Here is a 14,495-nt window from a genome sequence, read left to right as displayed (position 1 = left end):
AGTTTTCTCTTCGTACTCTCAGAGCAATCTCTGTGCAGTTCTGGGTGGTAACATGGCCCTGGGCCCTCTTCTGTGAATCACTGACTGTACATTAAAGGAGATATTAAATCCTTTCCTGACCACACTGTGCTGTGTCAGACTTACAAACTGCAGAATCGGCCTCTGTACATTAATTGGGTGGCCACATTTCTAATTGCGGGTAACTAGACCTTTGAGGTCCCACCCACTGCCCCATTTCTTCCCCCGAAGACTCTGCCTCGGTTGCCCGCTCTTCTCCTCCCGTCTTCACCCACTGAGTTTTCTGCACCTCCCCATACTTTCCTGCAGGGACTTCATTTCAGATTTTGGAGCAGGGGGTTGGGGGCGGGGGCAACTTTAACTGTGATTCCAGTGGCTACTTACGCACTTGAAAACTTAGTGTTTTGGCAGATAACTTGGCAGTTAACTGACAGGAACAGTGTTTCTAATTCCGATATAGAAGAAAGAAATTAAAGCAATAATAAATCTACTAAGCTCTTATATAAACATGTTTAACATCTCGTGGAAAGTCACTTAAGGAAACTGGTTAGTTTTCAAATTGTAATGGATATTCTTTGTTACTTACTCTGCAGAGAGAGAGAGATCCCATCAGGCCTCCTGGGTTCTTGTGGGCTGTACCAGGGGCAGGTACATCTAGGATCTGTATAGGCACCGACTTCACCTCTGGCAGGTGGTTGCTCGACACCCCCCCCACCGCCCCATGCCCTGCTCCCACTCCACCCCTCCCGCAAACCCCGCCCCGCCTCTTCCTGCCCCAACTCTGCCCCATTCCACCCCCTTCCCCAAGTCCCTGTCCCTGCACACCTCTTCCTGTCTCTGCTCTGCCCCACCCCATTTCCCAAGTCCCCGCCCCTTCCCCACAATGCGCCACATCCCCACTCCTCCCGCTCCCTCCCAGAGCGTCCTGAGCACCGCAAGACAGCTGTTTCTCAGCAGGCAGGAAGCCCTGGGAGGGAGGGGGAAGAATTCAGCAGAGCCGCCAGCGGGTGAGACACATTGGGAAGAGGGGGGAGCTCGGCTGCCGGTGGGTGCAGAACATCCTCTAATTTTTCCCTGTGGGTGCTTCAACCCCAGAGCACCCATGCAGTCGGCACTTATGTGTATAAGAACATCAGAGTGGCCATACTAGGTAAGACCAGTGGTCCATCCAGCCCAGTATCCTCTCTTCCAACTTTTTGCAATACCAGGTGCCTCAGAGGTAATGAACAGAACAGGGAAATTCGGAGTGATCTATCCCCTGTCATCCAGTCCCAGCTTCTGGCAAACAGAGGCCATTGATGGATCAATCCTCCATGAACTTCTCTAGTTCTTACTGAAATCACGTTATAGTTCTGGCCTTCACTACATCCCCCGGCAAAGAGTTCCACGGGTTGACTGTGAAGAAATACTTTCTTATCTTTGTTTTAAATCTGCTGTCTATTCATTTCATTGGGTGACCCCTAGTTCTTGTATTATGTGAAGGAGTAAATGACATATCCTTATTTAATTTTTCCACACCAGTCATAATTTGGAGCCCTCTCTCATATCCCCCCTTAGTCATCTCTTTCCCAACCTGAGAAGTCCCTGTCTTTTTAATCTCCCTCATACTGAAGGTATTCCATAGCTTTTATCATTTCTGTTGCCCTTCTCTGTCAATTTCTGAATCCAATATATCTTTTTTGAGATGGGGTGACCAAATCTTCATTTAGTATTCAAGATGTGGGTGTACCATGGATTTATATAGAGGCAATATGATATTGTCAGTCTCACCAAGGGCAAGTCATGCCCGACTAACCTAATTGCCTTCTAAGAGGAGATAATTGGCTCTGTGGATGAGGGGAAAGCAGTGGGTGTGTTATTCCTTGACTTTAGCAAAGCTTTTGATACAGTCTCCCACAGTATTCTTGCCAGCAAGTTAAAGAGGTATGGGCTGGATGAATGGACTATAAGGTGGATAGAAAGCTGGCTAGATCATCGGGCTCAATGGGTAGTGATCAACGGCTCCATGTCTAGTTGGCAGCTGGTTTCAAGTGGAGTGCCCCAAGGGTCGGTTCTGGGGCAGGTTTTGTTCAATATCTTCATTAATGATCTGGATATCTTCATTATGTTCATTAATGATCTGGAGGATGGCGTGGACTGCACTCTCAGCAAGTTTGCAGATGACACTAAACTGGGAGGAGTGGTAGATACGCTGGAGGGTAGGGATAGGATACAGAGGGACCTAGACAAATTAGAGGATTGGGACAAAAGAAACCTGATGAGGTTCAACGAGGACAAGTGCTGAGTCCTGCACTTAGGATGGAAGAATCCCATTCACTGTTACAGACTAGGGACCAAATGTCTAGGAAGCAGTTCTGCAGAAAAGGACCTAGGGGTTACAGTGGACGAGAAGCTGGATATGAGTCAACAGTGTGCCCTTGTTGCCAAGAAGGCTAACGGCATTTTGGGTGTATAAGTAGGGGCATTACCAGCAGATCGAGGGATGTGATCATTCCCCTCTATTCGACATTGGTGAGGCCTCATCTGGAGTACTGTGTCCAGTTTTGGGCCCCACACTAGAAGAAGGATGTGGAAAAATTGGAAAGAGTCCAACGGAGGGCAACAAAAATGATTAGGGGGTTGGAGCACATGACTTATGAGGAGAGGCTGAGGGAACTGGGATTGTTTAGTCTCCAGAAGAGAAGAATGAGGGGGGATTTGATAGCAGCTTTCAGCTACCTGAAAGGGGGTTCCAAAGAGGATGGATCTAGACTTTTCTCAGTGGTACCTGATGACAGAACAAGGAGTAATGGTCTCAAGTTGCAGTGGGGGAGGTTTAGGTTGGATATTAGGAAAAACTTTTTCACTAGGAGGGTGGTGAAGCACTGGAATGCGTTACCTAGGGAGGTGGTAGAATCTCCTTCCTTAGAGGTTTTTAAGGTCAGGCTTGACAAAGCCCTGGCTGGGATGACTTAGTTGGGAATTGGTCCTCCTCTGAGCAGGGGGTTGGGCTAGATGACCTCCTGAGGTCCCTTCCAACCCTGATATTCTATGATTCTATGATTATTATCTAGCCCTTTCCTAATGATTCCCCGCATTCTGGTAGCTTTTTGAGTGTTGTTGCACACTGAGTAGATGTTTTCAGAGAACTATCCACAATGACTCCAAGATCTCTTTCTTGAGTGGTAACAGCTAGTTCAGACCCCATCATTTGATATGTATAGTTAGGATTATATTTCGCCATGTGCATTACTTTGCATTTATCAACACTGAATTTCACCTCCCATTGTGTTGCCCAGTCACCCAGTTTTGTGAGATCCCTTTGCCACTCTTCAGAGTCTGCTTTGAAGTTAAGTATCTGAGTAATTTTGTATCATCTGCATATTTTGCCACCTCACTGTTTACCCATTTTTCCAGATCAGTTTTTAAATATACAGAAATACACAGAGCAGCCAATTCCTCTCGGACTCAGCACAGAGCCCAAGAGTTCTCATCTCCCTTTGGGAAGGTCCCTTAATTACTGTTTATTCCTGGATAAAAAAGACAGAAGCACAGACATGGAAAGAGAGACATTAGCTAGAGTGTCTCCAGTCTCCAACCTGTTTACATCCAGATGCCACTTCTCCTCTAGAGGCTGAGCGAACCCCCCTGGGATTGCCCAGAGCTATATTATAAACTGTGCATGCCCCTTTGTCAGCTCTCAGCGTGGGATGCTGCTGCCGATGCTGGGGTGAGAGAGGTGTGGGACACGGCTACCTGAGGGGGATTCCCAGGGAAGACACTTCCGTCTCAGAGTTCACAGGTACCCATCTTTTGCTGAGGAGCTTAGCTGCTCGACAAGTCCAGTGCAACATGGGCGTGCTGGGATAGAGAATAGGTCTGTGGTCCTTTCCGCTCTGCACAGACATTAAACATCAAAGGACTCTTGCTACAGGTGACGTTTGCTTCAATATCACTTTTTGCTGGGTCCCCCCCCCCCCCGCCCATAGGCTGATGGCCACAAATCCCAAGGTGGCTGCATTTCAGTGGCACAGTGGATCCTTCAGGACAAAAGTTTTCAATAGATGGACAATACAAGGCCGAATTCTGACGCTGTGGTCTGTAATTTGCTCAGGTCTCACTGAGGCAAAACACCCCTTGGAGTAAGAACTGAGTAAAGACCTCACGAGCCAGTTCTGTGTGTTAATGCACAGAGACTGTCCCCTCCTCCTCTTGCATTTCAGGGCTCTGGCTGTTAAGAGGGTGCAGGGGAGGAGGGGGCTGTTCCCTGACTTTTATCTGCTGGAAAGTAAGGAGGTGTTACGGCTCCTCACTGGAATAATTCTAAGAATTTTTCAACATGGGTAAGACATATTTTCTCCTAGCTTCATTTGAGAAGTTGGCTGAATTGTTATGTCTTATACTTTCAAAAAAAAAAAAAAAAAAAAAACCCAAAAAATTCAGCTGGAAGCAATACCCAGGTTGGGAAATTTCAGTCCAAACGGTTAAAGTTTGGCAAACATGTAAGGAACTGAAAATGAGTTCTCCTAATTGAATGTGTCAGACAGCCTCAATCCATTTGTGAATCCCATTCATCTAAGTTCTTTTCTCCAACAATGTCTGTGGCAAGAAGTTCCACAGGCAAACAGTGTAAACAATTTTCTTTTCTGAGTGTTACATGTTCAGACTTTCAACGTAATTGAATGTTCCCTTGTTCGTGTGTTATGAGACGGAGTAAATATAAATGCCTAATCTTCTTTCTTTATCGATAGATTCATAGTGTTTAAGGCCAGAAGGGACCATTAGATCATCCAGTCTGACCTCCTGTATAACACAAGCCATTACATTTCATCCAGTTACCCCTGTATTGAGTACCATAACTTGTGTTTGACTAAGACCTGGTCTACACTAAGATTTTACATCATAGAATCATAGACTGAAAGGGTAAGGGACCACAAGGGTCATCTAGTCTATCCCCTTCCCAAGAACCAGAATTTGTTGTGTCTAAACTATCCCATACAGATGACTATACCATCTCCTTCGGAAAATCTCCAGCGAAGCAGCTTCCACAACCTCCTAAGGTGTCTCTTCCATTGTCCTCCTGTTATTACAGTTAGGAAGTTTTTCCTGAAATTTCATTTAATCTGCTATGCTGAAGTTTGAACCCACTGCCTCTTGTCCTGCCCTCTGTGACAAGAGAGAACAACTTTTCTCCATGTTTTTTTATGGCAGCCTATCAAGTATCTGAATACTGCTCTCATGTCACCCCTCAATCTGCTCTTTTCCAAAGTAAATATAGCCTGTTCCTTCAGCCTTAGCTCATATGGTTTGTATTCCATCCCTTGGATCACAGTTATCTCTCACCTCTGGATCCTTTCCAGTTCCTCTACCTCATTCCTATACATTGGTGACCCAAACAGTACTCCAGCTGAGGCCTAATCAGCATTGAATAGAGCAGTACTATCACCTCCCATAACTTGTATGCTATGACTGTGTTAATGCAACCCAGAATTGTATTTCCTTTTTTTGCAATAGTAAGAACATCCACACTTCTGAGAGATGTAGCTATACCAACATTACCCCAGTGTATCTTCCATTAAAGCATCCAGTCTGGATCTGGAGAAGTGCAGAGTTGGAGAATCCACCACTTCCCTTCACAGTTTGTTCCAACAGTTAATCACCCTCAGTGCTAAACATTTGGCCCTATTTTCAACTGAAATTTGTCTGGCTTCAGCTTCCAGCCATTGGGCCTTGCTCTGCCCTTCTCCGCTAGATTAAATAGCCCATTATTACTCACGGCTTTCTCCCTATGAAAGTCTCTGCTTGATCGTCTTTTTGATAAGATAAAATAGATGAAGCTCTTTAAGTCTCTCACTGTCTGGCATTTTCTCCGGCCTCTTTTCTGCACCCTCTCCAATTTTTTAACCTCTCTTTTGAAATGTGGACCCTGGAACTGGACGCAATCGATTTCTCCAATGCCAGGTGCAGAGGTAAAATCCTTCCTGTGCTCCAACTCACCACTCCCCTGTTTATGCAGCCAAGGATCACATCTGCCCTTTTGGCCACAGCATCGCATTGGGAGCTCACAATGAGTTGGTTGTCCACAGTGACCCCTAAATCCTTTTCAGCATCCCTGCGTTCCATAATACAGTGCCCTAGTCTGAGGGGTGGGCCTGCATTCCCTGTTCCAAGACGATCACTTTGCATTGTCAGGATTAAAACATTTTGTTTGTTTGCCTGGGCCCAGCTCACCTAATGTTATCCTCAATCGTTATGCCTCCCCTGTTCTCCTCATTGTAATCACTCTGCCAGTCCCTGGGTTGTCTGCTAATTTTATCTGCAATAATTTTAAATTTGTTTTCAAATTAATGATGAAAATATTGAATAGCATCGGGCCTAGAACTGATCCGTGCAGAAAATAAGAACATAAGAATGGGTATACTAGGTCAGATCAAAGGCCCATTTACCCCAGTATCCTGTCTTCTGACAGTGGACATTGCCAGGCGCCCCAGAGGAAATGAACAGAACAGGGAATCATCGTGTGATTCATCCCTTGTCGCCCATTCCCAGCCACTGCAAACAGAGGATAGGGACACCATCCCTGCCCATCCTGGCTAAAGGCTATTGATGGACCTATCCTCCATGAACTTATCTAGTTCTTTATTGAACCCTGTTAGAGTATTGACCTTCACAACATCTTCTGGCTAGGAGTTCCCAAGGTTGACCATGCGTTGTATGAAAAAATACTTCCTTTTATTTGTTTTAAACCTGTTGCCTATTAATTTCATTTGGTGACTCCTTGAGCTTTTGTTATCAAAAGGAGTAAATAACACTCCCTTATTTACTTTCACCACAGCAGTCATAATTTTATAAACCTCAATCATATCTCCTCGTAAATCGTCTCTTTTCTAAGCTGAAAAATCCCTGTCTTATTAATCTCTCCTCATACGGGGAAGCCGTTCCATTTCCCTAATAATTTTTATTGCCCTTTTCTGAACCTTTTCCAATTCCAATATATCTTTTTTGAGATGAGGTGACAACATCTGCATGCAATATTCAAGATGTGGGCGTACCATGGATTTATATAGAGGCAACATGATATTTTCTGTCTTATTATCTATCCTTTTCTTAATGATTCCCGACATTCTGTTTGCTTGTTTGACTGCCGCTGCACATTGAGCAGATGTTTTCAGAGAACTCTCCACAATGAATCCAAGATCTTTTTCTTAAGTGGTAACAGCCAATTTGGAGCAGTTTTAAAAATAAGGGCTGGGGGAAAGCCAACAGGTGCGCAGGACAGAGACATCTCTTAGGGGAGGATCTATTAATACTGTTTCTCTATGTCCTAGTAGGGAGGAGAGGATGGAAGATGATATAATACAGGCAGGAGCTGACGAGAAACAGTCACATGAAAAAGAGTCCTATTCAATTACATCATGTAATGGCAGACAGTTAAAAAGTGATAATTTTATAAAGTACTTACATACAAATGCTAGAAGTGTAAATAATATAATGGGTGAACTAGAGTGCCATGTATTAAATGAGGATATTGACATCATAGGCATCACAGAAATCTGCTGGAATGAGGATAGTCAATGGGACACAGTAATACCAGGGCACAAAATCTATCAGAAGGACAGAACAGGTCGGGTAGGGATGGTGTCCCTAGCCTCTGTTTGCCAGAAGCTGGGAATGGCCAACAGGGGATGGATCACGTGATGATTCATTCTGTTCTGTTCATTCCCTCTGGGGCACCTTGTATTGGCACTGTCAGAAAAACAATACTGGGCTAGATGGACCCTTGGTCTGACCCAATATGGCCATTCTTATATTCTTATATTCTTATGTTCTCTACGATCTTTTTAATTTTAAGTGCCAGCAATTTTGGTTCCATTTCAGTTTAGGTGGAGCCCGTCCTTCCTATAAAGGTTCCCCTTTCCCAAAAGTTTCCCCACTTTCTAATAAATCTAAACCCCTCTTCCCTACACCATCATCTTATCCACACATTGAGACCCTGCAGTTCTGTCTGTCTAATGGGCCCCGTGCATGGAACTGGAAGCATTTCAGAGAATGCTACCATGGAGGTCCTGGACTTCATTCTCTTACCTAGCAGCCTAAATTTGGCCTCCAGGATCTCTCTCCTATCCTTTCCTATGTCATTGGTACCTACATGTACCACGACCACCTCCCCAGAATTACAGATACATCTATCTAGATGTCTCAAGAGATCCGCAACCTTCACACCAGGCAGGCAAGTCACCATGTGGTTCTCCCTGTCGCCGCAAACCCAGCTATCTATGCTTCTAATGATTGAATCCCTCATAACTATTACCTTTCTCTTCCCAATAACTAGAGTTCCCTCCCCTGGAGAGGTATCCTCAGTACAAGAGGATACCAAGACATCATCTGGAAAGAGGGTCCCAACTATGGAATAATTTCCCTCGGCTCCAGTTGGATGTTCTTGTTCCCTGTGACTTTCATCCTCCTCAACATTATAAAGGCTGTTATACCGGGGGTGGGACTGTTCTAATGTGTCCCAGAAAGTCTCATCTATGTACCTCTCTGTCTCCCTTAGTTCCGCCAGTTTAGCCACTCTGGTCTCCAAGGCCAGTATGCGGTCTCTAAATGCCAGGAGCTCCTTTAACAGAATGCACACATATGCCATCTGCCAGGCAGGTGATCACACATGCTGGAATGGGTGCAATAAATTGGGTAGACCCCACTCTGTTGATGGATTTCTGCTTGCATTCTCTTTTTACTACTGCAGTTCCTTGCATTGTTGATGTTTTGTTTTTATCAGGTGGTTTTTTTTGTATTTAAGTTTAGAGAATGTTAAGTGTATCTAGCTCCCCCCCCACACACACTCCCTCACAAAACTCCCCTGTTAGCCACCCCTGTTTGCTAGCTCCTCTGGTCGCTTAGGAGTGGGCTTTTTAAAACCCTGCTCTTCCTGAGTAGCCCCGCCCCCTGGTTAAGGGTTGATGGGGGCTAAAGGGCTTAAGGATGAAAGCCTCGTTAAGAAGCTCTCAGCCTTGCCTATCAGGCCACTAGACTCATCACATGGTCCTCCAAATAAACAGACCACATGGTATATTTCAGTCAATCAGCAAGCACACCACAAACACAAACACACACACACACTACAGACAACAAACTTACCCCAAAGGACACACAATCGATCCTCCCTCACCTGGAGAACTCCCTCGCAAAACTCCCCTCTTAGCCATTCCTGTTCGCTAGCTCCTCTGGTCGCTTAGGAGCAGGCTTTTGAAAGAACTCCATCGGAAACACCCCCATTCGCTAACAATAGCCCATTGACAACTGCTTTCTGAGATCTGTCAGTTAGCCAGTTCTTGTCCATTTAATGTGTTCTCTAGTGATATTGTAGAGTCTTCATTTTTTTATCTGAATGTTTTCTCCTACTAAATGAAATGCCTTAGAAAAATCGAAGTCTATTGCACCTGCGTAGTTCACTTGCCCAACAAAACATGTACTCTAATTAAGGGATGAAATTGAGTGCATTTGACAAGAGCCGTTTTCCATAAACCATGTCGTAGACTGGCATTAATTATATTCCTAGACTTTTTTTTAACTAATCCCAGACCAGCTTTTCCATTGTTTCCTAACCTTGTCAAATCTTTTTTTAAACTTTCAATTTATTTTTAAATAGTCTACGTTAAACACAGAACTGTCCTGTATTTGCCCTTTTTTTCTGTTTTGGCTCTGCTGCTGCCTGATTGCGTACTTCTGCTTCCGAATGAGGTGTGTGGTTGATCTGGCAGCTCGTAACTCTGGTGTTCGTAATTCTAAGGTTCTACTGTAGATGCTCTTTAATACTTAGTCCTTCCTTTAGTGCAGGGGACTGGACTAGATGATCTTAAGAGGTCCCTTCCAGTTCTATGATTCTATCCTCCCAGACTGTTAATGAACTGGAAAGTATTTCATCACCTCATGTGATATGAGTAACTCATACTGCTTCTTTCCAAATTGAGAAGAAAACTATTTCTTGAACACATCTATCTTTTCTGCGACAATAAAAAGTTTTCTTTCTCCCTCTAGGAATTGGCCTAAACCTTTTCTAGGATTTCTTTTGTTCCTAATTTACTTAAAAAGAACCTTTTTGTTATCCTTAGCCCCACCGAGCATTGATTCTTCCCTGCACTAAGTGTCTATACATATTACTGGTTGGGAACTGTTCTCTGTTTATCCATTTAAATGTAATCAGTCATATTCTTCATTTTGTTCTCCTCTATCATATATTTTACTCTTCTCTAAACTAAACACTCCCAGACTTTTCAGTCTCACCGCATATGACAGCCTCCCCCATTCTCAGAGCCTGTTTCGGAAATCCCCTTTTCTATCTGCTGTATTCTTTATAGAGACTGGGGCTATGGCTACACTGGTGCTTTACAGCACTGCAACTTTCTCGCTCAGGGGTGTGAAAAAACCAATCCCCTCGTGGAGGTGGAGTATCTGCAGCACTGGGAGAGCTCGCTCCCAGAACTGGCGCACGACTACACTCGCACTTCACTCCCGCGGCAGCGCTTTGAAGTTTCGAGTGTAGCCACGGCCAAAGTTACAAAAACTGAGCTCATATCCAGTGCGGAAAACTCTCCATCCCATTCCTTAGGGATCCGAACATTGCCAGTGTTTTGGCCACTGCTGCGAATGAAAAGGTGTTTCCGGGGAGCTGCTATCAATGCCTCCCAGGTCTTTTCCCTGAATGATGTTCTTGTTGGCATGTTTCCCCCTTGCACATGTCTTGGCAAAGGTTTCATTTTTTTCCACTCTCCGATTTTGAGCTACCGGGTGAATTGGGAACGCCCTATAGCATGGTTCTCTAGCCTTGGTTTCATTTCATTAAGGAACAATGAGGAATAGCCACTATCCACACTGGTGGTTCCTGCTGGTGCCTATTAAGGTTTCCCACACTACGAAGTGAAGGAATTATTAACGCATAGAGCACCATAAAACATGGAATTGGCATTACTAGGGTCAGTTGTTCATAATTCATTTCTCTGAATAATGAAAATATCATTTTTTCAAAGTGTGAAGAGCAACCAATTTGCTTCACCCATGAGAACAGCCTCCAGGAGTGCATGTAGTGCCTCATATTAACTTTGTCTCTCCGTCCTGGCATTTGTATTCTGACCATCACCCTAGATCTTGGGCATGTACAGGAAGCCAGGGGAACATATGGTACATTCAGGAGTTGGACACCTTCTGCCTCAGAGTTGGACACATTCTCCCCTACTCCATGTCAGATTCCAACACAACTGACTTCACCAACCCCTCCATCTTCATCCTGCTGGGCATTCCTGGCCTGGAGGCAGCCCATATCTGGATCTCCATCCCATTCTGTGCCATGTACGTCATAGCCGTCTTGGGGAACTCCACCATCCTGTTCATCGTGAAGAGGGAGCCGAGCCTCCATGGACCTATGTACTATTTCCTCTGCATGCTGGCCGTCACCGACCTGGTCTTGTCTACGTCCATCATGCCCAAAACGCTGAGCATCTTCTGGTTCAATTCCAGGGAGATCAATTTCAATGCCTGCCTCACCCAGCTGTACTTCCTTCACTGCTTCTCAGTGATGGAGTCTGGGATCTTTGTGGCCATGGCTTTCGATCGCTACGTGGCCATCTGCCATCCCCTGAGACATTCTACCACCCTGACAAACGCTGTGGTGGCCAAGATCGGTCTTGCTGTGGTGCTGCGCGGTGGCATGCTCGTAATGCCCCATCCCTTCCTGGCGAGGCAGTGGCCATATTGCAGAAACAACATCATCCTGCACTCGTACTGTGAGCACATGGCCGTGGTGAAGCTGGCCTGCGCTGACACCCATGTCAGTAGTTACTACGGCCTCTTTGTGATATTCTCTGTGATTGGTCTGGATGTGTTTTTTATCACTGTTTCCTATATCAATATCCTTTGGGCCATCTTCAGAATCCCCACAAAGGACGCCCGGCTCAAGACTTTTGGGACCTGCAGCTCCCACCTCTGTATCATCTTAGCCTTTTACATTCCAGGACTCTTCTCCTTCCTCATGTACCGATTTGGTCACAATGTGGCCCCGCATTTCCACATTCTCATGGCCAACGTGTACCTCCTGGTGCCCCCCATGCTAAACCCCATCATCTATGGGGTGAGGACGAAACAGATTCGGGATAGGCTGCTCTGGCTCTTTGCTCATAAAGAGACCTAAAGTTTTCTCCTGGTGCTCTCGCTCTCAGACCGAGCTCCAAGCCGAGCTGGCTGATGACATGGTGCCGGACCCTTTTCCCTGAATCACTGATTGAGCTGTCAAGGAGACATTAAACCCTTTCCTGACCTTACTGTCATGTGTCAGCGTGACAAACTGGGGACCCTGTCTGTGTACAATTCATTAACTCATAAGGTTGTCATCTTTCTAACTGCTGGTCATTGGACTTCTCAGGCCCCACCCCTGCCCTGCCTCTTCCCTCAACCTAGGGAGGTTGTGGAATCTCCATCTCTGGAGATATTTAAGAGTAGGTTAGATAAATGTCTATCAGGGATGGTCTAGACAGTATTTGGTCCTGCCATGAGGGCAGAAGACTGGACTCGATGACCTCTCGAGGTCCCTTCCAGTCCTAGAATCTATGAATCTATGAATCAAGGCCCTGCCCTCTTCTCCTCCTATTCCCCCAAGGCCCCAACACTGTTGCTTGCTACTCTCCTCCCCCCATCAGTCTGTGGGTCATCTCCCCCTTCCTCCCCCACACCAGCTAGACTCCCTCTTCTCCAGAACTGGGACAGGAGCTGCTGCAGCCTGACAAAGAGCCTCCAATGAGTGCAGCGCTGGGGCTGACAGGGCAATCAGAAGCAGAGAGGGAAGTCAGGAAGCTGTTTAAAAACAGCTGAGGTTTGGGAGCAGCGTTCCGAGGCAGGTGGTCAAGACTGTGCATCATACATCTTCTGAACCCTAAGGCTCAACTACAAAGTCCTGAGGGAAGAGTTCCATTTTGTTCCTCCCGGCTGGGAGCCTGGAGCAGGCAGAGCCCTACAATGGGTATGGGCAGGGAGCCTTGTGCCCTGAGCCAGGCCTCTGGTGAAGGACAAGGGATCAGCTGTGAAGCTGGGTGGACAACAGCTGAGAGAGGCAGAAGGATGGTCCCCTGCATTAGCTGGGAAGGCAGGATGCTGGGCAGAGGCCGGGGTGGCTTCGGTGGCTCACAGGGAGGGAGATAAACAGCACATCTTTGTTGGGGGGCTACTAGGCATAGCTACCAGGTAACTCAGGAGAGTGGAAGACCAAAGTGTCGAAGCTCTTTTGCTCTGGGCCTATCTGCACCCCCAAGCCCCATCTTGTGAACTCTCACCTACTTCTGTGCTCGCTGCTTACAGGCTTTGTAGCAAGCTGAAGCAGAAATGTAAGGGTCAGCTTTTCTAGCAGGCAGACTGCTGTAAACAGGCCTTGCAAGGCCACAAGATAAGCAGGCGTATGGGAACGTTCCTAATTGTAACTGCTAGAGAAGGGAGGGGTGGGAGGTGTAAGAGGGAGTAACAGGACAAAGGCTTACACAGAGACTGCTTGAAGTATAAAAGGTAAAAGTTATTTGTATTTGTTGCACTGGATTTGAGACATGCTGGTCTCCTAGTGCCATTTCAGAGCTCTGAAATAAACTTGGCTTGCTTTCTCCCCTCGGTGTCTTTATTGGTGCCAAGCACACCGGGCAACGGACCATTTGAAGTCCGCCTCGAGCACTTGGGCGGTAACATCTTCATTAGCCAGCTATTTACACACGTACATGGCACCTTATCTGGAGATACAGGGCACCCATTGCCCAAGGACTGAAGCTGAAATGTGAAGCTGAGTCTCATGTATGCTCTGCATGATGCTTTTGATCACTACCTCTAGAATCTCCTTAGCTAGTCTGCTAGGCAGCATTATCCCCATGTTATGAACAGCCTGAGCCACACAGTGGTAAAGTGATTTACCCAGGGCAACACAAGTAGTCAGTGGCAGAGCTGAGAATAGGGAGTTCTTACCCCAGAGGACCATTGCTCTGACCATGAATGGGCATTGCTTCTCTGGGCTCTATTAGATGCAGTGAGGCTATTTGTGTGTCATGATCAGTGGAGTTGCCGTCCTTCTTAAACAGGAGGAGTTTATTAAAGAAACAGTTACAAACAACAGCCACAAAACCAGGTTTCCACACAGCTGTTTTCAGCCTTGTCTTGGTGGTTTACCAGGGACCACATGCTGCCAGGATCTCTGCACAGTGCATAGAGCCCAAGGATGTTCTGCAAGGAACCAAATCAGTGCAGCACGTAATTCTATGGTCCTGATTAGGGGCTTTGGGTAGCAGCACACTAGAAATAATAAATAATCCTCTCCATTTAATGAATGGAGAAGCTCTGGCTCAGAGTGAGGAACTGACATACCCAAAGTCACCCCGAGAATCCATGGGAGAGTTGAGACTCTTCGCTCCCAGCTCACTGGTCTCTGCTGACAGTTTATCTCTAGTTAAATGACTTGGGACAAGTCCTCAGCTGGT

The 14,495-nt window shown here is 46.0% G+C and overlaps 1 protein-coding gene across 1 annotated transcript; it reads left to right on the top strand.

Moving 5' to 3' along the window:
* Positions 1 to 11,233: 11,233 nt before the first annotated feature.
* Positions 11,234 to 12,181, top strand: LOC135883352 (olfactory receptor 52K2-like). Its single transcript, XM_065410418.1, has one exon. The coding sequence runs from the start codon at positions 11,234 to 11,236 to the stop codon at positions 12,179 to 12,181; it is 948 nt and encodes a 315-aa protein (XP_065266490.1).
* Positions 12,182 to 14,495: the final 2,314 nt, after the last annotated feature.

This window comes from Emys orbicularis, chromosome 1, assembly GCF_028017835.1.
Source record: "Emys orbicularis isolate rEmyOrb1 chromosome 1, rEmyOrb1.hap1, whole genome shotgun sequence".
NCBI lineage: Eukaryota > Metazoa > Chordata > Testudines > Emydidae > Emys > Emys orbicularis.
Note: the sequence above shows the minus strand (reverse complement) of the source record. Positions and strands in the feature narration are given on the sequence as shown.

Excerpts from the sequence above, each read along its gene's own strand:
- LOC135883352 (XM_065410418.1), top strand. The coding sequence starts at position 11,234 with ATGTCAGATTCCAACACAACTGACTTCACCAACCCCTCCATCTTCATC.